Consider the following 24,610-nt stretch of genomic DNA (forward strand, 5'->3'; position numbering starts at 1 on the left):
CTTTCCAGGAGAGCTTTAGGACTTAGAGAAACACTCAATGAGTTTGAGTTGGTTTCAAGAAAATTCTTCAAAATAGACCATAGACTGCTATATACAGTGTGTACTACTACTTAAATTGTTGGACTCTTTTTTGATTACACATACTTGCACCTTTTAATATGAGTATAGATTCAATCTTTAAAGAAAGATCGGGTAATGGTTGACACACTGTGCTCAAGTACATAACTGAGTTTTTGAGCAACAGTCCTCAAACACTAAATACCTATATGAACACCCTGCAATTTCGCAAGTTCTCCCACTTAGAAATTATCTAAGGGTGTAAAATGTTCATCATAAGTGCATTTCCACTGTGAGAGACAGAATCTAAAAAATGTGTGAATCACATGTATGATTTTTAAATAATTGATTTGTATCTTGAAAATAAGTATTTGACCACCTGCCAATCAACAAGAATTCTGAAGACCTGTTAGTCTTCCTTTAAAAAGTCCATATCTACTCCACTTATTGATCTAAATTAGTAGCACCTGTTTGAGCGCATCAGTTCATTCTGTCTCTCACAGTGGAAATGCACATATGAAAATTTCCGACCATTTCTAAGTGGGAAAACTTGGAAAATTGCACTGTACTGTAAATTTACAAGCTATCCAAGCTACTTTAGTTAAACCTATAACTGCAATATGCAATATTGGTATAAAGGAAGGGTGTCTGTAAATCCACTGTGATAACTTATTTTTTTTATAGGACAAGTAAATGTAGGTTCTGTGTATACATTTAAAATTAGACCGATTTGCTTGGTTACATTTTTCTAAAGTTACTTTGGGAAAAAAAAATACAATGTAGTCTTTTTTGTAAAATATTATATGGTATTCAAAACATACAAGGTTGTAAATTTACAATTGTCCTTGTGTTTGCATTCAGAGCAAACAGACAGACTGTGTAACAGGACAGGTATTCACCACAGTTAACTTTATATAGCTTACATGAGATGTATAGGCTACATAACTACAAATAAAAGACAAGTTACAATCAAATGGGTTTCTTCTGACCTGCGTTTCTAGGCTAGTTCGCATTCACAGAAATCTCTAAACACACAAGCGGTGTTCACACTAATCTGGACAAGCCGAGTAAATTGTATAGAGCCTTTTTTTTAATTCATTACAGAATACACAGCATGTAAGTTTGAGTTCCTTTCTTAACAGTAGATAGTGCTCTTTGAACCTGCAGCATAGACCTATTTTTTGGAGCTGACAAAATGCTCAATGAAGGACAGAAAGCTTTAACGCTTAAATGCGACAATGACAGCACAAAATGCCCTGCTCCCTTAGAAGTTGTTGCTAAAACATGGTTGAGAACGTTTAAAAATAATTTCTATACGTTTTTTCCGATATTAAACTTTTATTATGCAGAACAGTGAAACAACTAACAACCAAGTCATTTCAAATTATACATTTTTGGGGAAAATTATACTAATTGACGATGCACATCAGTCCAAAAATATCGGTAGTCTTTCTAATATATCAGTATCCGCATTGGTCATGGAAAACCCCATTTTGCCCAATCTCTTTTTAACAAATTGGAAAAAAAAGTCCATGAACATCTATGGCGTAAAAACCTTAAAAGATGTTCCAATGTGACATGTATTAACAGTATCCATCAGTGTCCACACGTTATAGGGCCAGGGTAACGTTTCAAATGTCCATACAAGTCCTTCACGTCCCTCCTTCTCACTTAAACTGGTTATCAATAAGTGTTCCCTTCATCTTCGCCTTCTTGGCCTCCAGCTCAGCCAGTTCCTGAAGCCTTCTTTTACTCATGCCCTTCCTCTCCAGCTGTTTCTCAATGACTTTGGCGTTTTGAGCGTAAGAATCCGCCACTTCTCTGGCCTCGATCTCCTCCTCCTCCTCGTCGATGGTGGAGACCGTGACAGAGCTGAACTTGCCCATGTCTTTGGTCCTCTTGGTCATCATCACTCGCACCTTCTTGGGGGCCTCGGGTTGCTTCTGGCTGTAGACGCTGGTGTTCCCGAAGCCCTGGCCGAACTTCACCACGGCGCCGTCCACGATGAACGTAGCGGTGGTGTTTTTATCTTGATGCTGGTAGAAGAGCAGGAGACCGCACTTGCCACACTTCTTCCTGAACTGTCGCTCTATCCCCGCGTCTCGTTTGAGGAAAGTCGTCTCGTCCTGCTCCACGTTGCAGAACTTGTGCGCGTGTTTGCCCGCGTCTATGACTCGGGCTTTATCCTTGGGCCTCATAGGTAATTTCTCGATTTGGCAGTCCAACACCAGCACCATCTGTCCGCAGAGGCAGTAGTAAACGTGCAATGGCTTCTCCCCGTCGTCATATTCCTCGCGGTCCCTGGTATCGGAGCACACGACACTCCTGGACACGACTTTCGGCATGATTTTGAAAAAAAGCGCTTCAGTAACCGACAATAGCCGAGTTAACCCGCAGAGAAAAAACAAAACGCGCTAGCGTCGACAAACATGGAAGTGTAAGGACGAACTTCCTGTGTGCGTCACTCAAAACAATCCGACGAGACAACAGTCTTCTTCTTCGGATATATTCCAGCAGGCTGTACACTGGTGTAGCGCAATGCTGCCCCCTCTGATTATATTATCTCCATAGATCTACATTATCTCTTTAATATTCTATCGCTGAGGTTGGTGGATGAGGAAATGCTTTGTCAATTAATCATGAAACAATGGTTTTAAGTGAAAAAACAATAAGCCCCAGATCAGTTCTTTAAACAGTCTTTCTCCACTATGTTAATTATGTTAGATGACAAGTCTGCCATTTTAATTTTATATTTTTAAACTTCCTTTTAAGTTATGTCCTTTTCCTCTGAATCTACCTGCAGTACAACAATGAAATTTCCCCATGTGGACAATAAAGGTATATCTTATTTGGTGACACTGACACAATTTCCTCCCTCTTGGTTTCTTAGCCAATTTTGCCACAGTTTATCTACAAAAGTTTAAGGCTGATGCGCTCAAGTTTCCCCAAATAAATCTTTAAACGTCTAGAGAATCGCTTTTGCAAACCCATTTCATTACAAAGGATACCCGACTTGACAACTTTTCCGATTTAATGTAAGTTCCATAGTGAAGTTAATTAGTCCTTGCAAAACAGATTGCTTCGCGCAATTCTTTGGTATGACAATTTAGCACGTGCAAGAATTTGAAATTGACTTTACTTAATGAAAATAGTACCAGATAACAGGAAACTTGCGCTCAATTTTTATTTCACAATTTCTGGAAATCATTGTGCAATTTAAAATCTGAACCTTGAGGGACTGGAAAAGCGCCAGTGGATCAACGCACCCATTGAAAGCAATCATCCCATGCCAGGTGTTTACAATTAAGACATTTAGGTCAAATGTGAGTTAAACAACATTTATTAAATGGTACAAAAACATCTTTACGACGTGGGTTACATCTTTACCACACGTCAGAGGACATTAGGGTTACGATTTCATAAAGATTAAATCCAGAGGACGTCATGTTTGGCAGGGCTTCACTGACAGCAGCTCTTGTCACAAGTCTTCCCTTTGCACACGCAGCCAGAGGCGCACTTGCTGCACCCGGCTGGACAGCAAGAACAGCAACCTGCAGATCAGAGCAACGTCATATTAGAGACATGCGTGACATTTTCCCCAGATACTGAAGGAATAATCGTACTGCATCGATGCTTATATGCACTGATCAAGCTCAGTGGTTATGGGCTCACGTTTAGAACCACATGACGCACTTGTGTCGCGGGTCCTCAATTTACTCAAACAATTATGGCTGACTTAATTAAAAGCTACTTACTCTTTTTGCAGCTAGTACAGGAGCAGTTCTTGCAAGTGCATGATCCTCCGCAGTTGCAGTTTCCAGCTAAGAGAGCACAAATGTCAAAATTAGGGTACATTCATTTTCTTTTCTTTTTAAGAGGAATAGTTTTAATGTGAACGGAGAAAAATACCGAAAACAACTTACTCTTTGCGCACTCACAAGGGTCCATTGTGTCAAATCGATGGCGTTGAGTGCTTGATAAGCTGAAGTCTGGGTGTCTTCTTTCGGTGTGAAGTCAGTTTGATATGACAACAGTCCGTCCTGCTGCTTTTATAGGGCCTGGGATGTATCAGGACCGGGTGCAAACACCAAACAAACGAGTCACGCTCACGCGGCACGTAAATACAAAGGGCTTGTGCACACGATGTGGTCCACTCAAGCACACGACCCACGACGCGGAGACAGGGGTGCTGATCACGTCATTACATAAGACCAGAACACAGAACATCTCCTTTTTACATAAACCCACGGCCCTGGAATAATTAATTAGGCTAGAGAAAAACAAGGTTATATAATATCACCTAAACCGCAAGGTAAACACACAGGTTTATTTGTAACACATGTGGTAAAGCTTTTGTAATCGTCTATCCATGGGTTTCAGAATGATAAGAAATTAGGACGGTTTAAAATTCTATTAAGATTCTAAGAAAGTACCCAAAATGTTGCATTTAACTGAAAGCTGAAACACACGAAAATATAGAGTAATGGAGACTTTAAATTAAGTCTATCGTTTAAAAAAGTGGTTATCTAGAGGGGAAAAATCTCTGTTGATTTGTTGTTGGCATAATGTCCCATTATTTGCTTTGCACACGGTACAATGACACACCGCTGTCCACGCGCTGCTGCACTCGGCCAGAAGATGCGCTCGTGAGCAAAGCACACGCCTATGACGTGCTGCTTTCATGTTCCCTGGTGAAGTGGGACATTTGCACTCGCGCAACATTAGGATAGATTAGACTTGTCGGTGTAATCCCTCGAAACGTCTTTATTCCCCCACAAAACAATGTTCAGATGACTACAACTGAATATTTTTCTGTGATAGATTAGTCTGGCGTTTTCCTTCACAATTAAGACTAGATTAGATTGGCTAGACCTATAATGTTATACTGTATATAACTTATGAGTATTTGTTTTTTCTTTTCAGAATTCAGTATTAAAAAACCGTAACGATATTATTTGATATTAGTTGCAAAATACAGAAACATAAGTGAAAAACAAATCATTTTTGCATTAGTGTTCAAGTAAATCCATGTTTAATTTAATATAATTTAAAAAAAAAAGAAAAAAGTTATTTACTTTTTACCTATATAGAATAAGCAAAAACACAGACAAAATAACGAAGAAGGGGTTCTTATTCATTTTTGGAGTTTTCTGAATGTCAAGGGAAAGAAGGTAAGAAACTCTGTTTCCACACGTGATAAAAGGAAGTTGTAATGACAACTTTTAGACTTTATTGGAGTCAAACAGAAAAAATAAAAAGCTGTTATTGATAATATGACAAACCACCTCAAAAGCATGGATATTACTTAGACTGATGCACCAGACCCAGGAATCTCTCTCTTTGTCCCTGAAATGCATGTGGACGTTTACAGCATCACCATCTTGTGCCGAGTGAGCCATTCTTGCTCAAGCTGTGACTCCTGTACACAGTAGCTCCACACACTCACTACTCTTCTTACTACTTTTAGAAAAAAATCCCCTCATTCTACTACTTCTCCCACAATTATTATTCCTTCAACGAATATTCTTGCTACTACTACCTCTTACAGAGGTACTGCAGGGTAGAAAAGTCTGTCCTTGGGCCTGGCACAGGGTTATTATAGTGGTGTTCAGAAGTATAGACACAATGCCCCATTCCAATAAAGTCTATAGTTAATAATTATCATATTTTTGCTACAGAGGACACTTTTCTTCCCTTTCACCAAAACAGATTTCAGCAAAAAATCAAATAACAGGTCTTTTTTTGTCTCTAGCTTTGTGTGTCTGCTTATTTTTTAAATAATTATAATAATTACTTGAATATTAAAACAAAATGTGTCTGGTATTTTCATTTCAGATCTTTAGTATTTTGCGATCAAATTTAAATTACGACTTAATATATGATTTTCAATACTGAATACTGAAAATCCAGACACCCATTAATATACTGACCTAACTTGTCCTTCAGATGTCATAGAATGACATATGGATAAAAATCAGTGTTGTTGGGTCTATCACAATAACACATTTTTATGTGCTATATATGTTTTAGAGACAATGATATTGAAAGTTGCCTAATTTATGCCACAGTATCCCTAAATGATAATCTAACTGATAATTTATAATATAATTAAGTTGCAGTAAATAAATAGCAGAATGAAAGTAGTTATTTAGTAGTAGTAATTTAGTATCTATAAAGAGCCAAAGAAGTTAATTATTCAACCTTCTACAGCCCATTATTTTAATAGGCATACAAAAAGGTAACAATTTCAAAAAAGACCAATGATAGCAATAATAAGGTAAATAAATAAGATAAATAATAATAAATTGTAATAATAATACATAATATAAATATAAATATCTAGCCCCCTATATTTATAAAGGACATATGTATGTTATCTGTCCTTTTCCTCTATATGTTATCTGTCCTTTTCCTCTGTATCTACTTGCGTTGCAACAATGAAACTTCCCCATGTGTGGACAATAAAGGAATATATTATCTTATCTTATCAAGTTGTCTGCAATAAATAATAAGTTCACACAACCTGGACATGTGCGCATGTGGTCACTGAGCCACGTTATTTGCAGCACATGCAAGGATCTTGTTCCACCAGAGCTGAAACGAACACCAGCACCCCTGCAACAAGTCTGAGCCTCAGGTCAGTTTGACATTAAACACTTCAATGAGACAGAAATTAGGTGCATTGGATTAAATTAGTAAAATGTTAGAGATTGTTTATGTTTGCATGTGGATATACACTTAAAATCTTCAGTTGTGGAGGTAATACATCAGTGAGCTATTTTTACAACTAAAATAATGTATGATTGAATCACTTTACAAACAAAGTTTCAAGACATCAAAAAGAACAAAAAAGAAAGAATGACAAAGTATTCTTTTCCCTATTGACAGCTTCAGGCATGGATCATGTATTGACTATTATGGATTATTACATCTTTACTCCATTGGTGTACCCGGTGTCATGGCCAGAAAGTGATTCTGTGCGGCAAATTCTCAGCCTATGGATTATTACAATTCTTGGAGCAGAACTAATTTACCTGGGATTTGGTGCTCTTAATTTCTACTGTGTGTTTGACCATGAACTCATGAAACATCAACTGTTTATTAAGGTATAGTGTGTATTTATTCTGAGTTTTTTTAAGTTGATACTTAATAGTTTAAAATATTATTTAAAAATATTATCATTATCATTATTATTATTATCATTAGTATTAGTAGTAGTAGTAGTAGTAGTAGTAGTATCTTGCAATACACATATTAACACAAGATTCCATATTGAGATACATTTGAACAATGTAAATTCAGTATAGAATGCAGAGTTTAACACAACTCCCTGCTGACTACAGTATTGCTAAAGCTTACTGTCATTCATAAGTGAATAGTGTTCTGATATAACCCTAACTCTTTTGTTATTCTGTATGCATAAAAACAAAAAAAAATTGTAAACTTAAATTTTGGGGGTGCATGTGCATCATATCGTGAGGTACTTTGACATATATTGCTACATATATTGTTTCCTCCGTTCAAAATGACAGAACCAGGTAAAACAAGAGATTCATCTTGGATCTGTGTCCATATTCTGGATGAGTTTTCCTACTGTGGCTTTCTTCTACTGGGAGATCAAAGGACACAGTAAACTTTATGACAACATATATGAAAACTCTCAAGGTAGGATCTTTTTTTCAAATTCATGTCAACCAGTTTATTTTTTCAGTCAGTAGCATAATTCCAAGGTGTATTTTATAAATTGAGGCTTGAGTAATGTTTATAACTTGTATTTCAAGGCCTCTCAGGTGTGTTGCTGGGCATAGCTGGGTTTTTGTTCTTTACCGATATGTGCATTTATTGGATCCATCGTTCTATGCATCACAAGAATATTTACAAGGTGAAACTACTATATATAACTATATATGTATTAGTTGAGGTCACTATATAACAGTTGCCTCAAACTAAACTAAAACACCACAGATAAGATAACTTATGTTCATCTGTTTCAGCATTTACATAAACAGCACCATATATTTAAGGTTCCTACACCTTTTGCCAGCCATGCTTTCCACCCACTGGACGGCTTCCTACAGAGTTTGCCCTACCATCTTTATCCATTCATCTTTCCACTCCACAAGGTGAGAAATTATTTTGGATGACCAAGGGAAAATACAAAGCCACAATTTCCATGACATCTTTTCAGGTGGTCTATCTGTCACTCTTTGTCTTCGTCAACATCTGGACAATTTCTATACACGATGGGAACTACCGCATTACTGGACAACTAATCCACCTTATCAATGGAGCAGCTCATCATACTGACCACCATTTGTCTTTCAACTATAACTACGGACAATACTTCACACTGTGGGACCGTTTAGGAGGCTCCTACCGTTTCCCTTCAGTCCTGCTGGGAAAGGATGACCAAAAACCTGAGTGATGTTAAAACGTATTTTTGGAAAGTGTTAAAATGTATGGCACATAATTGGGGGATGTAATGGTGGTAAGAGGCATTTGTTTAAGTGCATTTTATTAAGACCAAATATAACTGCCCCAGAATTCATATAATTCATATTAAAATTTAAATGTATTTTGCAAAGACTCGTCAATGTATTGGAAGTGGTTTCAGTGTCTCTCAGCTCCCGGTGCATGGTGTATTTTCATGAAGACTTTGCAAGGCCAGGTCAGTCCACTTCATCTCTTGTTCCTTCACTGACTCTGTGGATCCGCCGTTATCCTGCTCAGCTTCAGGAAGTTCACTCTGACAGAGAAAGTGAGAAAAGAAAAACAGAAACTTTAAATTTAGTAGAACGTAAGGAAGAGAGTGTTATCAAATACTTAAAGCAAACGCGTTTTAATATTAAAAATGGGCTAATATTGCAAATAAAATATGTGAAGAATGTAGGGCACATTGGACTAGTGTATTTTTTTTTACCAGAGGGATTGTGACATCTTCATATGGAAGCCTGTCTTCCCTCCAGGCATCGTCAGTCAGATCCAGGAGTCTCCCATCTCTTTGAATGGCGCTGTCCATTTTAAATTCCTTGGTAGAATTTGGGTTCGTTTGACTCGACTGTTTATCTTTCTTATGATATCGTAAAATGAAAAAACAATAACAATTAGTCACATTTAGTTCGACATGCTCGCATGCTACGATGTTCAATTTGTTTACAAACCTTGCTATGGCGGCTGTCGCCTTCGTCTGACGTCACACGGCGCCTCCTGATGATGATGTGGCTACTTCCGATGTATACATAATAATGTGCGCTCGTGGATCTATTATAATATCGTGTGCGCCTGGCATGGATCTATTTTAATATCGGCGCCTGGTTCATGATCTGCTAGAGTACTCTGACCTCATTGACAACAATAGTTTTATTTCGTTTCCTAACGTAGACCATTAGTATAAGCACAGAACATGCTCGTGAGTGCGCGCAACAGTGAGCGTAACCCAGATCCATGGCGTTACCCCGGTTAAAACAAAAATGTAATAGATCCATGGGCGATTAACGCGTGAAAACCAGAGAATATGCACATTTTGTGGGAGAAAGTTTTCTCTCTTTACCTTCCAACGGCCGAGCCAAATGCATAACATTATCCTTCAGTAGCAGCCAGACGAGAGAAAGGAATCAATCCTTTCGCATCTGGCTTGTGCTATTAAAACTCACATCATATTGATTCATAATGAAATCTTACATACCAATTATATAGATGTTTGAATTACATTACAGTTATCGTAAAAAAATAAAAAATAAATAAACCAATGCTTGTATTTAAAACACACACACACACAAAGGCAATTTATACCCGTATTTCAAAAGAAAAGTTTAGTTAATGTCAATGTTAATGCTGAAAAGTAGGTGTAAATTGGCATACATTTGTTACCCCCAAAGACATGCTCTTTGGTTTTTACAACAATCTTAACAAACATTACATTATAAACCTACTGATAATTCAGGCAAAAATACATACCCATAAATCCAAATGATTAATTAAAATATGAACGGGGAAAAAATCATAAAGAAATCAAATGTTTATACTAACCATTCAAATCTTCTCTCACCCGAAAGCCATACAAAACCAAAGAACCTGGTCTGTATAAAACAGTGTAACCATACTCTGTACTCTCTGGCATCACCCCTCCCCCCTTTCTCTTATTCCCTTCCTTTTTTCTTTAAGTAGCCCCTAATTTAAAATAATTGTACCCTGTTCAAGATTTTTTTAGTAGCTACATCTGATATTTTAATACAGCCATGTGTACATCTTTAGTTTCAGTAAAATATTTAAATATGTAGACGTGGCTTGCGATTAATATCTAGTTATGATTTACTATTACAGACCATAAAAGTTGTATAGGCATTGCAGACCCTATATAAAAAGGAAACGCTTGAGTTTGTTTGACGTTGCCATGGGAACAGGCTTCGTTCAACTCAGGCTCCAAACAACCAACCAACCAACCAACCAACCAAAGCTTGCTTTTAAAAGTTAAACAGTCAAAGATCTGTTTTACCATTGGGTGAGTGATTATGATTTTAATAACTATATAAATAATAATAATTTTATGTACATTTCGCAAAAAACAAGTATTATTACACTCATGGCAACCATATGGTGTAAACCACCAATCTTTCAGTAACTAACGTATTTTTTTCCCCCTTCAAAATAAGTGTTCTGTTGTTATTATCTGCAGATATTGGAGGATGTCCAACTCTGAGAAGCTCCAAACCCTGGTCAGGACCGATGGAAGAAATCCTGTTCTGCCTGAAATTCCACAGCAAAAAAAATATAGAGACCTCATGTATGAAACCACCTCTAGAGACTATGGACGTCTTCCTCCAAGCTTTGAAACGGCCCCATGCACGTTCCACCCAAGATCCCAAAGATTTTCTGATGAAATACGCAGGAGTGGGATGTATTGTAACAACTCTTTTAATACATCTCTTGACCAAAGCCAACGATGTGATTCTCACAGTTTACAGAGCACACTTTGAATATTGCATTGTGTCTACCATCATCTACCTACTCTTATCTTTCTCTTTTTGTCCCTCCACTGATCAGCCTTCATTAAATTAATTCATATTCAATAACAAATAAAATGTTGTTATCTTCTGGATATCCGTTTTCTGTTTGATTATATGTAAAAAAGGAAGGACATATACAGTGACACATATTATTTGTACGTTTTGTGCCAAACATTAAAGAGTCAGTAGCAGACATAAAGAATGACACTTTCTACTTGTTGCCTCGATAGGGACTAATCACTCGTGTGCCCATTACAAAGCTGCACACTCGATAAGGTGAAAGGTGAGAGCAGTTCATCCTGGAAATATCTGATTGTAGAGTTAATTGTAGATGCTCTCTTTTATCCCTGTACATTTTCTGCTGGTCATCTACGTGAGGTCGCCTCCACATCCCAGATCCACACCCACAGCTGATCATGGCTAACAGTTAGCACATCGACGCTACGGAACTTAACAGTTAATGCTAACGGTAGCTATGTGCTGTAACGCTACTTTACTCTGTTAGTGAAAATAAGAAGTCAGGACTTACATTTATGGTTTATACGCGCGCAGAGTGGACTGTATATTCACGTCGACATTTGTGGATCACCTACAGTTGTTTTTTTAATGATAATAACGTTAGGCGACTGGTGTTTGACAGTAGTGAGCTAACTGCAATGTAATTTTGGGGATTTATTTTGCTAAAGGGCTAGCGTAAGTGCTAGTGTGCCTGGGTGCTGCCTCATTCGGACTAGTTTATTTCGGATTACCAACGATTTCAAGAACATTTATCGTAAGTATGTGTAAATGTGTGCTGTGTTGGACACGTCTCATTTTCCCGGGTTAGTTGATATGTATTTTGTGGTTATTTTTTAACCAGCAAGCAAACGCTTGTGGCTCTTTTCAGTGTTGGTATGCTAACATGCCAAGTGAAACACTTGTTTGATATTATATTATAGTTTGTACAAAGGTGTTACGCTGCATCAATGACAGTAATAATAGTAACCAGAAACCGGGCGATGGCAAGAAGCCATTGCGAGTGACTGCGTAATGCATGACCATATCCTGTACGGTTGCTATGATCACTGAACGACGAAACACGTTTGATGACATCACGCTCGTGACTACAATGTAGTTTCAGAACTAACTACTACAACTATTCCTCCACAAAAAAAGATAGGAAAAATGGGAACTTTGACAAGAAATCCCCAAAGATGCCAAGGAATACCAAAAGTAATAGCAGGAATCACACAAAAAATATCTACAAAAAACATTGAATGAGAAAAAAACACAAGAAATGCGACCCCTGAAACGGCCCTAAAACGTGTTTCTGTAATAATAAAGACCTTCTTGAACTAAGTTTAAAAAATGTTTGCTTATGTACTTTGCTTTTGTCCTTTTTTCCAGGTTTGGAGGCTTGTAATTTGGGCTGGATAGAGAATATCAACCATGTTAGAAACACTGTCTTAATAAAACGGCCAACAGTTTATGATCCATCAAACAAGACTGCTCGCATTTATCTTTTTATTTCTACATGACAACAACATGATTACTTATGCTGACCCCACCACTCAGTTGATTGGGACAAGTATCCCTCCAAACCCAGCTTTCCAAATGATATGATAGTAGCTGCCTGGATTACTTTTTGTGCCTGCAGAAGCCTTGCACAGGTTCTGCTTCGCCTTCCTTCATCAAATTCCTTCACTAGTTTTTGGGGGACGCTTGCCACTGCATCCATGGGAAACAGCTGCGTGTGCCGTGAGGACAGCGATTTTGAAGATCACCAACATGGGTCAACCCGGGCGTCTCGGGGACAATCTAGGCGGGTTGATCATGGAACCACAGCTGGTGCTGAGGTTGGAGAGGCACGCAGCAGCCGGCCCAGGGATCCAGTTAGGCCTCCACGCAGAGGAAGAGGACCACATGAGCCAAGACGCAAGAAGCAAAATGTGGATGGCCTTGTGCTGGACACTTTGGCTGTCATCAGGACACTTGTAGACAAGTAAGTCCAACATTGAGAATTTATGCACAATACAACAAAAGTACATTTATTTTGTTGTAATGATTGAATAATATTAATAATTTGTTTGATTCCAATGTTAGTTTCATATTATTTATACAATTGGTATACAAAACTATAACATGTCTACACACTCATATCACTTACTCGCCTAACTCAAGTTTCTTTATTATTTCAACAGTGACCAAGAACCCCCTTACTCTATGATAACTTTGCATGAAATGGCAGAGACAGGTAAGAACGTTATAATTCACAATCATTATTTTATTTTATTTATTTTCAAAATGAACTAAACAACTGGCCAGAAATGAGGTTGAACTGGATTCAAATAACTGCTCAAGTACTGTTAGCCAGTCATACAATGTTGAGATCAAGACTACGGTGTTAAGGCATAAAAACAATGTGATACTGACCTGTCTCTGGGGAGCATTCCATTTGGAACATTGGTAATTTTGAATAATTATGAACATAGACCGTTATCAAAATCATTGCATTTTCTCAGTAGCTCAGTTGGTATTTTTATGACCTGCGATCCAAAGATTGGTGGTGCGAATCTTGCTCCAACAGGTAAATACTGTTGCTGTGTTCTTGGGAAAGAACACCTTGCCTTGCCCCTAGGAGTGGTTCCTTGATACAACATTACTTTGAAGATTGAAAATTACTATAATACAAACCATTTATCATTATTTCCCATGTTTTACAACACATTATTTGTGCATTACTGACTCTTTCACTAGTGTGTGAAGCAAGTTTACATACTATAGAAGATAAATTGATACTTCAGAGATTTAGCTCATATGATTTCAGGTAGTAATTCTGTATTTTTTTTAAATTTGTTAATTAAACTAATCCTTCTCTCTGTTGCCTTAGATGACGGCTGGTTAGAGGTAGTCCAGTCACTCATTCGAGTTATCCCCCTGGATGATCCCCTGGGTCCTGCAGTTATTACACTTCTTTTGGATGAGTGTCCCCTGCCCACAAAAGTAAGTACGGTAGAACTTGTATTTGTGTTTTCTCCTTTTCACATAAAGTTTGAGATATGGTCACAATTCTGTGAAATAAATTGTTTTCTGGTGCTTTCTGTTTGAAGTGACCTACGCGCCTTGCAAATATACTGTAAATTAAAGTATTGTGCTGGAATACTTTACAATTTACTAACTTAATATTCTCTCATTTATGTTTCGTTGCGACGACAAAATTGGTCACGCCCAACCATGATACTCATTGCATATTTACTAAACCATGTTTTTATTCATTGTACAGGATGCTTTACAAAAACTGTCAGACATGTTAAATCTGAGTGCAGCTGTAGCCAAACAAGATGCTTTATGCCCTGCAAAACACAGAAACACTACAGCCGTTCTGGGATGTTTGGCTGAAAAATTAGCAGGTAATGTTTACATTTTGCTACATAATTTGTTGCGTGTTGTGCACCAGTTGAATTTTGAATATTTTGTTAGCTTTTAACCATGTTATAATGATGTTCCCTCATCAAAGATTTAGATTAGACTAAACTACCCCCATATCTCTGCCCACATCCCTGTACTTGAAAATGAAGACTTATACTCATGGAGCTTCTCTGCAGATTTTCTATTATTAAGCCATTATAGATAAATATTGTGGTTTACAATTAACAAAATGTAAAATGGTGATCTTCTAATGCTGTAGTTTAATACTATCAGAGAACAAGCACAATGTCTTCTTTCAGGACCAGCGAGTATTGGTCTGTTGAGCCCGGGAACCCTTGAATACCTTCTAGAAAGCTTGGTAAGCATAACTGCTATCTTGTTTCTTTTTTTTCTTTTTTACTTTGCTTGGTATAACTACCAAACTTTTTTTTATGGTCATGCAGTTTAGAAAAATAAGTTGTTGTTTTTTAACTTTCAGAGTTCAGAGGCTCATCCAACTGTCATGCTGTTTGCTCTCATTGCTTTGGAAAAGTTCTCTCAAACAAGTAATTTTTTCTTTCTTTTGAAATACGGTACTTTTTATTTTTAATGCATACATACTTACTTTTTTATGTCTGCTCTTTTTTCTTCACTAACCTAATTTGGACCAGGTGAGAATAAACTGACCGTGTCGGAGTCTTGTATCAGTAATCAGCTTGCTGTTCTTGAGTCTTGGGCAGAACACCCAGATTACTTAAAGAGACAGGTTGGATTCTGTGCCCAGTGGAGCCTCGATAACTTGTGTGAGTGCCAACTCATGCTTTGATGTTTACTTAAGACTTCCATTTGATTGAAAGTGGAAATATTTTTTCTCTTTATATTTTCTTTTTCAGTTCTAAAAGACGGGCGTCAGTTCACATACGAAAAAGTAAATCTCACAAACATCAATGCCATGCTCAACAGTAATGATGTCAGCGAGTACCTAAAGATCTCCCCCACTGGATTAGAAGTAAAATATAGTGTAATTTTGTAAGGAAATTTTGTATTTTTATGTATCTATTTAACATATTTCACCTTCTGTAGGCACGTTGTGATGCCTCGTCTTTTGAGAGTGTCCGCTGTACATTCTGTGTTGATTCAGGCATCTGGTACTATGAAGTAACAGTCATTACATCAGGTGTCATGCAAATAGGATGGGCTACTAAGGACAGCAAGTTCCTCAACCATGTATGAACCCTTGTTTTTTACTCTGGTATCGGTGTCCTATTCCTTGTATAGACTCGAGTATGATCAAATGTGTTGCAGGAGGGCTATGGAATAGGAGATGATGAATATTCATGTGCGTACGATGGCTGCAGGCAGCTCATCTGGTATAACGCTCGCAGTAAACCTCATTCTCATCCTTGCTGGAAAGAAGGTAGGCTTTTTTTTAGATGGGGCTTTATTGACTATATGTTAATTTGACTTTATGTGTAAATCTGTGTTCTAAACCCATCTCATCTTTTATTTATAGGAGATGCTATTGGCTTCCTGTTGGACCTTAGCAAAAAGCAAATGATCTTCTACTTGAATGGACATCAGCTTCCACCAGAAAAACAAGTTTTTTCATCTGCAACGTGAGTTAACCATAACATTCTGCTCCATTTTGTTGAATGTCTCTCATTGAATTGATCTTTTGTGACAGGTCCGGGTTCTTTGCAGCAGCCAGCTTTATGTCATACCAACAGTGTGAATTTAACTTTGGGGCCAAACCTTTCCGCCATCCTCCTTCAGTCAAGTTCAGCACCTTTAATGATTTTGCTTCTTTGCTGCCCAGTGAAAAGATTATTTTGCCCAGGTACAGTTTATGTTTAGTTTTGCATTTAGATAGTTATTCATGCATTTATTTATTATGTTTTTTAATTTTGCAGACACAGACGATTAGCATTATTAAAACAAGTTAGCATTCGAGATAATTGCTGCACGCTGTGTTGTGACGTGATGGCTGACACAGAACTCCGACCGTGTGGACATGGGTAAGCTTCAAATTGTATTAGCAATTTACAATATCTCGTGAGAAAGACAAATCTCTAATAAATAATCTCTGTCTTTGTCAACAGTGGTATGTGTATGGAGTGTGCCTTACAGTTAGAGACGTGCCCCTTATGCCGCCAGGACATCCAGACTCGTGTCAGACTGATTGCACATGTGTCCTGACACTCCTCTCATCTAATCTTGCCTTCATCAAGGAGAGACACAAACGTTGCTCTACTCCTCGTCTGATCTCCACATGCCTAACCAGGCTGGGTAGAATGCCTCAATGTTGTGTGATGCTGGAGCTCACCAGAGATGTCTGTAGAGGTGTCAAAAGAAGAATAGCATGAGATGAGAGGAGGGCAACCAAACTACTCATTCAACTCCTGTTTTTGTCCTTCTGACGTCCTCCTGCAGGTACCTGCCCTTCTTTAGTCAGGATTCTGAAAAGTGAGGAAGTGAAAGCTGAACTCTTAATCATCCACAGAGAATTAGCAGTCCTTTATCACATATTGAATGATATTTCTTTGAGCTTTCATTCAAGGCTGCTTTTTTTATGTCACACAAGAAAGGGCTGGTAAAAAGCCTTTCATGCAGTATTAAACACAAGGTACAGAAATGGTGTATCCCACATTAATGTTTTGTGGTGTCCATATTCAGAATTATGGTGTTCTGGGGTAGCGGTTCCATATGTTGTTCCATCTTCTAGCCATCAGTGACTGTAACTGTAAGCACTAATATATTGCCCTTTCACAAGACCAAATTAGTTGCAATTTTTATATGTGAGTTTGATGACCACTAAAAGTGGCAGAATGTTTAAAATGGGTGATTTGTTTATTGATGGTAATTTTGCTCTTCTGTTTACATAAGCAAAGAAGTAGTTAAAATTACTTCACACTCTAATGCATATTAGACAATTTTAAACTTGAATTCACAACAGCCTATTTAAAAGAGAGACTTCTCACATATTGATATTATGCTTATATTTTATCGATTGGATGCTTTGTCTCTAACCAAGAAGAATGACTTCAAAACCATACCATTTGGCCCGAATATTTCAGCTACAATCCAAGCAAATACTGCATTTTGTTTTGGCCATAGGTCAGACCAGCCAGAAATGATGTCTTAAACTTTGTGAACACTCTGCATCTTTGTTTGAATGGCTACTTTGAATCCATATGATGTGATTTAACTTTATTTTAAGAAATTATGGCAACAGCTTTCCTAAAATATGTTGATTTAACAGAGATGTTTCAGGTTTTGTTTAAATTAAATGTGAAATGTTAAAGTGAACCATGTTGTGTATCATTTAGTTGTAAAAAATAAAGTTGAAGAGAAATGGAGGAAAATAAATCCGGTGCAGGCCTATAGTTTATGTTGTATTTTCAGAAATGTGTGACCAAATTAACATTTAAAAGATGGACATTAGATCATCTTATTTTCCATTCATGTATCTAGGTGGGTTCTGCCTTTTCAACCTTTGGGGTATTTTTCCCTAAAAGTATTTTAAAAAATTTAAAATACTTTTTAGATTTTTAAGATTAATGATTAACAGGACAACCATGTGTCTTCTAGAGCTTACACTGCAATGATTGTTAGAATCCAAAAAGATGCATGAATTGGATCAGTGTAATCTTACATACGAGTATATTTGATATAAACTGCATCTTTCAGACAAAAACTGTATTCTGGCCTGTAATCGTAGACCTGGAGGTCAAACTATTCAAACTATTTGTTCTAACTACTAGAACTATTTGGCATCATAAGAACACATTTAATTTTTTTATTTATAACATCTGCAGATCATTTGACTAAATATTTTTAAACCCGTGGTCTCTTTCAGAACTGTTGTCTACTTGATTGTGACATTTGGTAATAAACTTGTTCACGTGAGACTGCTCTGGTGTGATGTGTCTGATGTCCTGTGGAACCACCTACCCTTCAGTTTGTTTCACCCGATCATTTTATACTGAAGGACATCGTTTCCATGGTAACCGATGTTACGTTCACGATTTGACGGTCCGTGCTATTCTGTTTAATACCGTCGACATTCACCATTAACTAGCTCACAGCCCTGCGGTTGGAAATATGGACATCAAGGGACGAAGTAAGTTTCAGTGAATCTAATACAGGCGAATAGCGCTAACTTATCGCTGTTGCTAACAACGTGGCCATTACAGTCGATATCTTTAATCTTATGGTCACTTTAGTACGACGGAGTATAAGCCGTACTTTAGCATCTATTTGGCAAAATGTTTCTAAACATCTTTACGTTTTTCAGACATCCGCTGCACCACAGACAATGTTGAAATGATTGATATTGACGAGGAGAACATTGCCATTTGCAGGTGCCATTCCATAACATTTATTTGGATTTATCTGAATAGTTGATTTACAACATCGTAACCCAACCTTTATCTATAGTCTGGTTATACAAATTTAGCTTTTTTCTTTATTTCTGTAGCTCTTCCACAGCCGAAGCCGCGTTTGACGCTGTCATTGGCTGCATAGAGGACATTATTGTGGGTAAGACTTGTTTATTACCGCTGCTTTTGCTTGATTATGTTCAATTTGGTCACGTGTTTTTCTCTTTTGTCTTTTAGAAGATGAGTTTCAACAGCTTCAACGAAGCTTTATGGAGAAATATTACTCAGAGTTTGAAGATTCTGATGAAAACAAACTTGCATATACACAGATATTCAATGATTATGTGAGTTGGACTTGTAAGGGTTTATTAGAGGTGTAGAAGCTGCACCATCATATTTTGGGATTTGTTTTCTCTTTATAGGTTGATCTGCTGGAAAAACACCTTGAACAGCAGCTCACGGAGAGAATACCTGACTTTAAGATGAACGCCTTCATTCAACTTCTAATGTACGAGCTGATGTGTAATCTTTCTGTAATCACACCTGTTCACATAATGTAGTAGTCGACCCAAAGCAATTAATCAACTGTATATATTCTGCAGGCAACACAAAGAGGAGGTTCCAGCTGACATATTTGACATGTTACTCACATTTACAGACTTTATGGCCTTCAAGGAGATGTTTCTTGAATACAAAGCTGTAAGAAAGTAACATGATTTGTCACTGTGGGCCTTTTGAAAGTCATTCATAACTAATGCAGATTTTGGGTGTCTGTGTGTGCGTGTGTTTGTGTGTGTTTTTGTAGGAAAAAGAAGGCAGAGGTTTGGATCTGAGCCAAGGACTGGTAGTAACATCTCTGGTGACTTCGACAAAACGCTTCAGCTCCAGTAAATTTCAATGACGTTTTCACAGATCAGTTCATCCGTCCAGTAGTATTGCCTTCTAAATTGCCTAAAGGTTCCGGATTGTACACATGTCTGTGAAGAAATGTCCCATAATGCTCTCTGTGTCATTAGCGTACGGGTAATGAGATGGTTTTGCAGGGTCTAGTCTTTTTACAGGTGTCAGTCATGGGTGGTAAACAAATAATTTCTGTTTAAGTTGTCGTTACGTTTAAGAAACCCCACAATATTTGGTCTTTGTTATAAACTTACACATGTTAGAAAGGAGGCAAAAAAGAAGTGCATATTTATTTCTGTATACAAATAATATTTTTATAGTATGTTGTACGTTGTTGGAACAGTCACAGTGTTAATTCTTTGTTCACTTTGTAGCTTGTACAGAGCATTAAACGGAAAAAGGCTGGGACACGATACCTTCACATAGACCTCAAGTTGTTTCACAGTTAGATTTGTATTGTCCATGATAATGTACATATATTTGTAATGTGATGATAGTACAGAAATGTGACAATTGTATGTTAATGTATTGTAAATGCAACTTTGGAATAAGTTTGTTTAATAAATTACATTTTCAAAAAGTATTGACGTATCCAGACGATGATAACAAATGAATGTATAAAAAGTCTGTCCGAAAATGACATCCCTTAGTGTACACAATTTTAATATAAATCTGGAATGCAAATATTCACACAGGAATATACACAAAAAGAAGCATTTCTACCACAAATATATGAAATGTTTGTAGTATACAGAACATGATGTGTAAACAGTGTGACAGGATATGTCTTGAGCATTATTCGCAGCCGTCTTAAACATAAGTGTGTTTATGTTTGGTGGGTTGGAGAGAGTGGATCCTTTCTGGAGCGCGGGCTGGTGGGCTTCTATGTAGGGACTGTGTTGGCAGCTGCATTCCCTCCATCGCCCCTCCAGTCCAAATAGGCGAAGAAAGCACTCCCGCCGTATGCCACTGTCACCACAGCTGCAAAAAACTGACAAAATCATTCTGAATTAATAACGTGTTTGGATTGTGCTTGTGCACACTCCACCATTAACAGAATGTGCATATAATGTCATCCAAAACCAGCCTTTGCGACTTCATCTATTGCGTTGAAGTTTAACGCAATAGATGAAGTTTAACGGTTAAACTGTGTGCCTGCCTCAAAAATATAAAATGCTTGCAAAGTGTAAAGATATATTGTTCAACATGCATCACAGACTTACCGCCCCAGCTGCAAAATGTCCATAGTAAAAGCCACCGTAGACAGATGCTGCATTTGCGATGAAAGCAGTCAGATAGAGCACTGTGACCACGGCGAAATAAACCATCACCTGTTGGAGACAAAAACGTCACTTTCATCGCCATGTATCTATGAATGTGTTTAATTATGACACATTTTAACTACATCAACTGTTAAATAGAAGGATGAGCTTATATACACGTCATTAAGGCTTAATGCTTTTTGACCTTGGGGCTCCACAAGGTCGCAAGCGTTAATATTTGGTAGGACCGCCTTTAGCTTTGATTACAGCCCACATTCGCTGCGGTATGGTTTCAATAAGCTTCTGCAATATTAGAATATTTATTTCCATCCTGTGTTGCATTATTTTTTCAACAGTTGATCTTGTATTGATGATGTGAGAGAGTGACCGCTGCACAAATCCTTCTCCAGCTCGTCCCAAACACTCCCACTGGGGTTCAGATCTGTAGGATTTTTTCTCTGCTTGATGCCAATGATTTGACCCTTAACACACTGACATCTTTTCCATGACTACGGGATCTGTCTTTCCACATGGCCGTTTCAGAAATTAGAAGCCGCTCACTGCATCAGTCGGGTTTAAATACCATGTTGCAGCTGAAAGATCATCACCTGCATTCGTTATCCAGTCGAAGGATCGTGCCTACTGTATTTGCTTAGCTGAATCCAAGTGGCAACTTTTTTTTGGGACAGTCAGTGTCTATATACCAGGTTAGCTTAGCGCTTATGTCAGGAAATTAGGCAGAGCAACACATGGTGGTGGTGAAAATGTAACAAAAAGTCTGCAAATGTGGTGCTGGGGTGGTAGAGGGGCTGTGAGAGTTAAAGGGCTGAGTTTAAAACAAGTGAGCTGAGCAGTGCAGTATATCGTGAGCAGGTGAGGCAGGTGGTCTTCCAGGCTGTTCTGCCGTCATTGTTTAATTTGTGCAACCCAAGGCGGCGCTTGTGACTATGGCTAAGAACGGCCGCACCTCCGTGACTTCAAGTGTCGAGACAAATGCAGGCTATTGTCTTACCACAAGAGTCCAAGGTACAGATGGGAGCTTTCTCTGCACTCCGAACAAAATGAAGAAGAACAGCAATAGGGTGAAGAGCCATGAAGTGACGGCCACAAACATGACCCAGCCGTACGCAGGCAGTAAAGTGAAGAAAGTGCTGGCAATCAGAGACCAATGCAGCAGCCCCAGAACCTACAGGTGACAAGATTTACATGTGAGTTATTATGATGATGAGAATGACTAACCTTTCTTTTTTTTCACACACACACACCTGGTGCCGACCTCTACAGAGCACCATGTGTCAGGAGTTAACAAAACAGACATCCACTGAATGCAACAGTGTAATTTCCTACAGCCTAAGTATGTCAACATTGCAATTACAACACCTAGATGAATGCCATGGAAGGGTGTTAAAACCACAACTGAAGATCTGACACTCTAGTTTAGATATGATTATAGTTGTAGATGATTAATAAGTGAGAAACAGCTGACTTTATCACAACTAACTGGTTTGATAAAGTCTGGTGTAAAAGATTAACTCTGTGTTTGAGGAAACGTCTAGAACCAGGCAGAAGTGGCATAGAATAAAAAAGAATTGTAACATAGTCTTGCTACACATCAACGTGGCTCAAATCAACACTAAGTTCCACAGATGTATTTCTTTTTTCCCTTTAATATCACGAAGCTTAATGACTGTGATGACCTAATTGAGGTGATTGTGAGAAATCAGAAGCCTTGTAATTCAGTTTTTGATGGTGATACATTTTAATATCAGGTAGATATTGTTCATGGTTGTCACTACAACTAGTTAACTGCCATTCCTTACAGTCTACGCTCACTTACTCTTAAAGATCAAATAGTTTTCAGCTCATTTAAAAGAAAACAATGTTTAACAAAACCTGCATTTACACTGTAGTAACAGGGTAATAATAGCATGGTGTTATGAGGGCGATATGAGTGCAGAGCCTGAGGGGACAAAGATCTCATGGGTTTGTAAGTCATTTAGCAGGTCACATGTCAACTTGTGTCGACACAGCACCCAGCCTATAGCAAATATGCGACACAAAAGAGAACTAGAAAAGAATTATAGGAAGAAATATCTCTGTAATCTTTCCAAAGTCATAAAATGTAAACATTCATGGGTAGGTTACATGTCCATTTCTGATAGGAGGATTTCAGGAGAAGTGGACAAATTATGCTTGTGATGAAAATTATGACATTTTCTGTATGTGTTAATGCACATTACGACTTTTAACACAAGCAAAAAATATGTTTGTTTTAAAGCGTTCAATCAACAATTTGAGGTCCTCTCATCGTTTTAATTATTCACAAAAGCATTATCCCAGCTACATTGATATAATAAATATTATAGACTTGATATTACTTCAATTAATTGTAATAATAAGAATGTAACAATACAGATGTTCTACAATGTTCTAATTACTCTTCTGTGTAATAAAAAGAGTGTTTATTTCACATTTACTGTACATTTTCTTTATAGCAATATTAGTATGGTGCAGTACATCCGGGTATTAACATTTCCACAGAACCAAGAAACGGTAGTTGAAAGAAACGTTGCACATTTTAATAAATGTATTATTTGTGGAAATATGATAACACTGACATTAAAGTAGCATTCATCATAAATTATGGATGTTGTATCAACAGTGTGCAATGTGGCTTAGCTGCAACAAACTCACAATTTCTGCGACCATGAGGATGGCTGGGATACTCCTCAGAAAGGACATGTCCATGCCAGAGCTGACCTGGGAGCCGAGCCCCCTGAGGCTGTTGCCCCCCTGCTGTGTGCTCTGGGCGTTGGAGGTGCTGGTCTCTGTGGTTACATTTGATGGGAAGTCTGCCATGGCTACAAAAATATACTGTATATAGGAGTAAAAAAACAGGTGCCCCAAATTAGTCCCAACATTCAATAGACGCTAATGACAAATACAAATCCACCAACAAACTAAGAAAATAGAAGTAGTCTCCTTCTCCTTCTCTCCTCCTTATCCCTGGCATAAGTCTGGGTGGATGTGATTGTCTGCACCTTGCCTTACACAAACACAGGTGCAGAATAGTGCAGGCGCCTGGCCCTGTTCACTCCCTCTCTCTCTTCTGTGTCCCTCCCATCTGAGCTCGGAAACTCTCACCTGAGCAACCAAGTCATTCATTGACATGAAAACTGCACAGAGCCAATGCTGGGATGACAAAAGCGCTATTACAAGCCTATGTTTTGGTGAGTTTTGTAAAGTGAGCACAGATACAACAATACATACACAACGGGCCATTTTAATCAGATTAATAGTGAAATCATAACAAAAAACAGCAGTAAGTTTATACTTTCTATGTTTTTTTTCCTGTTCAGGAGTCACCACAGCAAAGCGCTTGTCTCAACCTTGCCCTCTTCTTCTCTTAAAACAACTTCACCTCCACCATACATCCTTTTCGGTTTCATCTTTTTACCCCTTTCTTCTAAATTTGACTAAAACATAGAGTATTGATTAGTAAAATAAAGCTACACTTATAAAATGGTATAATACCCAACCAATCTGCTAAGAAATTGATACAAAATAAAATAAATAAAATAAATAAAATAAATAAAATAAATAAAATAAATAAAATAAA

At 37.8% G+C, this 24,610-nt stretch overlaps 6 protein-coding genes across 7 annotated transcripts in view; 3 read left to right on the forward strand and 3 right to left on the reverse strand.

Annotated features, from left to right (window-relative positions):
* Positions 1-1,547: 1,547 nt before the first annotated feature.
* The window catches only part of steep1 (STING1 ER exit protein 1), a 189,763-nt gene continuing 166,700 nt past the window's right edge, over positions 1,548-24,610 (reverse strand). Inside the window, exon 2 of the mRNA XM_072434763.1 lies at positions 1,548-2,424. Coding sequence (XP_072290864.1) covers positions 1,725-2,402 — 678 coding nt within the window. The 5' untranslated portion in view covers positions 2,403-2,424 and the 3' untranslated portion in view covers positions 1,548-1,724. The remainder of the gene's footprint in view (positions 2,425-24,610) is intronic.
* On the forward strand, positions 6,622-8,566 carry LOC140348706 (lathosterol oxidase-like). Its single transcript, XM_072434759.1, has 6 exons — positions 6,622-6,694; positions 6,946-7,163; positions 7,590-7,722; positions 7,839-7,939; positions 8,052-8,180; positions 8,246-8,566. Exons 2-6 carry the CDS (start codon positions 6,954-6,956, stop codon positions 8,480-8,482), a joined length of 810 nt encoding a protein of 269 aa, XP_072290860.1. The 5' UTR covers positions 6,622-6,694; positions 6,946-6,953; the 3' UTR covers positions 8,483-8,566.
* On the reverse strand, positions 8,504-9,213 carry anapc13 (anaphase promoting complex subunit 13). Its single transcript, XM_072434765.1, has 2 exons — positions 8,978-9,213; positions 8,504-8,803 (listed from the first exon to the last, which is right to left on the reverse strand). The coding sequence occupies exons 1-2, from the start codon at positions 9,074-9,076 to the stop codon at positions 8,678-8,680; spliced, it is 225 nt and encodes a 74-aa protein (XP_072290866.1). The 5' UTR covers positions 9,077-9,213; the 3' UTR covers positions 8,504-8,677.
* rspry1 (ring finger and SPRY domain containing 1) lies at positions 11,483-18,361 on the forward strand. Of its 2 annotated transcripts, none has more exons than XM_072434366.1 (15): positions 11,483-11,835; positions 12,450-13,044; positions 13,244-13,296; positions 13,933-14,045; positions 14,326-14,452; positions 14,771-14,829; positions 14,950-15,016; positions 15,122-15,253; positions 15,344-15,459; positions 15,534-15,677; positions 15,756-15,867; positions 15,964-16,066; positions 16,135-16,287; positions 16,361-16,465; positions 16,550-18,361. In XM_072434366.1, the coding sequence occupies exons 2-15, from the start codon at positions 12,662-12,664 to the stop codon at positions 16,644-16,646; spliced, it is 1,764 nt and encodes a 587-aa protein (XP_072290467.1). In that variant the 5' UTR covers positions 11,483-11,835; positions 12,450-12,661; the 3' UTR covers positions 16,647-18,361. The 2 variants fall into 2 exon arrangements, with proteins under 2 accessions (XP_072290467.1, XP_072290468.1); XM_072434367.1 differs by lacking the exon at positions 11,483-11,835 and adding an exon at positions 11,936-11,950.
* Positions 18,468-20,154, forward strand: arl2bp (ADP-ribosylation factor-like 2 binding protein). Its single transcript, XM_072435136.1, has 7 exons — positions 18,468-18,570; positions 18,745-18,811; positions 18,928-18,989; positions 19,067-19,173; positions 19,252-19,337; positions 19,432-19,528; positions 19,635-20,154. The coding sequence occupies exons 1-7, from the start codon at positions 18,552-18,554 to the stop codon at positions 19,728-19,730; spliced, it is 534 nt and encodes a 177-aa protein (XP_072291237.1). The 5' UTR covers positions 18,468-18,551; the 3' UTR covers positions 19,731-20,154.
* pllp (plasmolipin) lies at positions 20,603-23,938 on the reverse strand. Its single transcript, XM_072435294.1, has 4 exons — positions 23,686-23,938; positions 22,004-22,177; positions 20,953-21,060; positions 20,603-20,720 (listed from the first exon to the last, which is right to left on the reverse strand). The coding sequence occupies exons 1-4, from the start codon at positions 23,848-23,850 to the stop codon at positions 20,613-20,615; spliced, it is 555 nt and encodes a 184-aa protein (XP_072291395.1). The 5' UTR covers positions 23,851-23,938; the 3' UTR covers positions 20,603-20,612.

This window comes from Eucyclogobius newberryi, unplaced genomic scaffold (genome assembly GCF_026437365.1).
Source record: "Eucyclogobius newberryi isolate DKJ021-1_F unplaced genomic scaffold, fEucNew1.0.hap1 SCAF_7, whole genome shotgun sequence".
Taxonomy (NCBI): domain Eukaryota; kingdom Metazoa; phylum Chordata; class Actinopteri; order Gobiiformes; family Gobiidae; genus Eucyclogobius; species Eucyclogobius newberryi.

Coding starts and splice junctions, on each gene's coding strand:
- LOC140348706 (XM_072434759.1), top strand. CDS start 6,954: ATGGATCATGTATTGACTATTATGGATTATTACATCTTTACTCCATTG. Junction 7,164..7,589: donor AACATCAACTGTTTATTAAG/GTATAGTGTGTA, acceptor TCAAAATGACAG/AACCAGGTAAAACAAGAGAT. Junction 8,181..8,245: donor TCATCTTTCCACTCCACAAG/GTGAGAAATTAT, acceptor ACATCTTTTCAG/GTGGTCTATCTGTCACTCTT.
- rspry1 (XM_072434366.1), top strand. CDS start 12,662: ATGATAGTAGCTGCCTGGATTACTTTTTGTGCCTGCAGAAGCCTTGCA. Junction 14,453..14,770: donor TTTGGCTGAAAAATTAGCAG/GTAATGTTTACA, acceptor GTCTTCTTTCAG/GACCAGCGAGTATTGGTCTG. Junction 16,466..16,549: donor CTCCGACCGTGTGGACATGG/GTAAGCTTCAAA, acceptor CTTTGTCAACAG/TGGTATGTGTATGGAGTGTG.
- anapc13 (XM_072434765.1), bottom strand. CDS start 9,076: ATGGACAGCGCCATTCAAAGAGATGGGAGACTCCTGGATCTGACTGAC. Junction 8,804..8,977: donor AAGATGTCACAATCCCTCTG/GTAAAAAAAAAT, acceptor TTTCTCTGTCAG/AGTGAACTTCCTGAAGCTGA.
- arl2bp (XM_072435136.1), top strand. Junction 18,812..18,927: donor GAGAACATTGCCATTTGCAG/GTGCCATTCCAT, acceptor TTATTTCTGTAG/CTCTTCCACAGCCGAAGCCG. Junction 19,174..19,251: donor CACAGATATTCAATGATTAT/GTGAGTTGGACT, acceptor TTCTCTTTATAG/GTTGATCTGCTGGAAAAACA.
- pllp (XM_072435294.1), bottom strand. CDS start 23,850: ATGGCAGACTTCCCATCAAATGTAACCACAGAGACCAGCACCTCCAAC. Junction 21,061..22,003: donor CTGTACCTTGGACTCTTGTG/GTAAGACAATAG, acceptor TGTCTCCAACAG/GTGATGGTTTATTTCGCCGT. Junction 20,721..20,952: donor GACATTTTGCAGCTGGGGCG/GTAAGTCTGTGA, acceptor TGATTTTGTCAG/TTTTTTGCAGCTGTGGTGAC.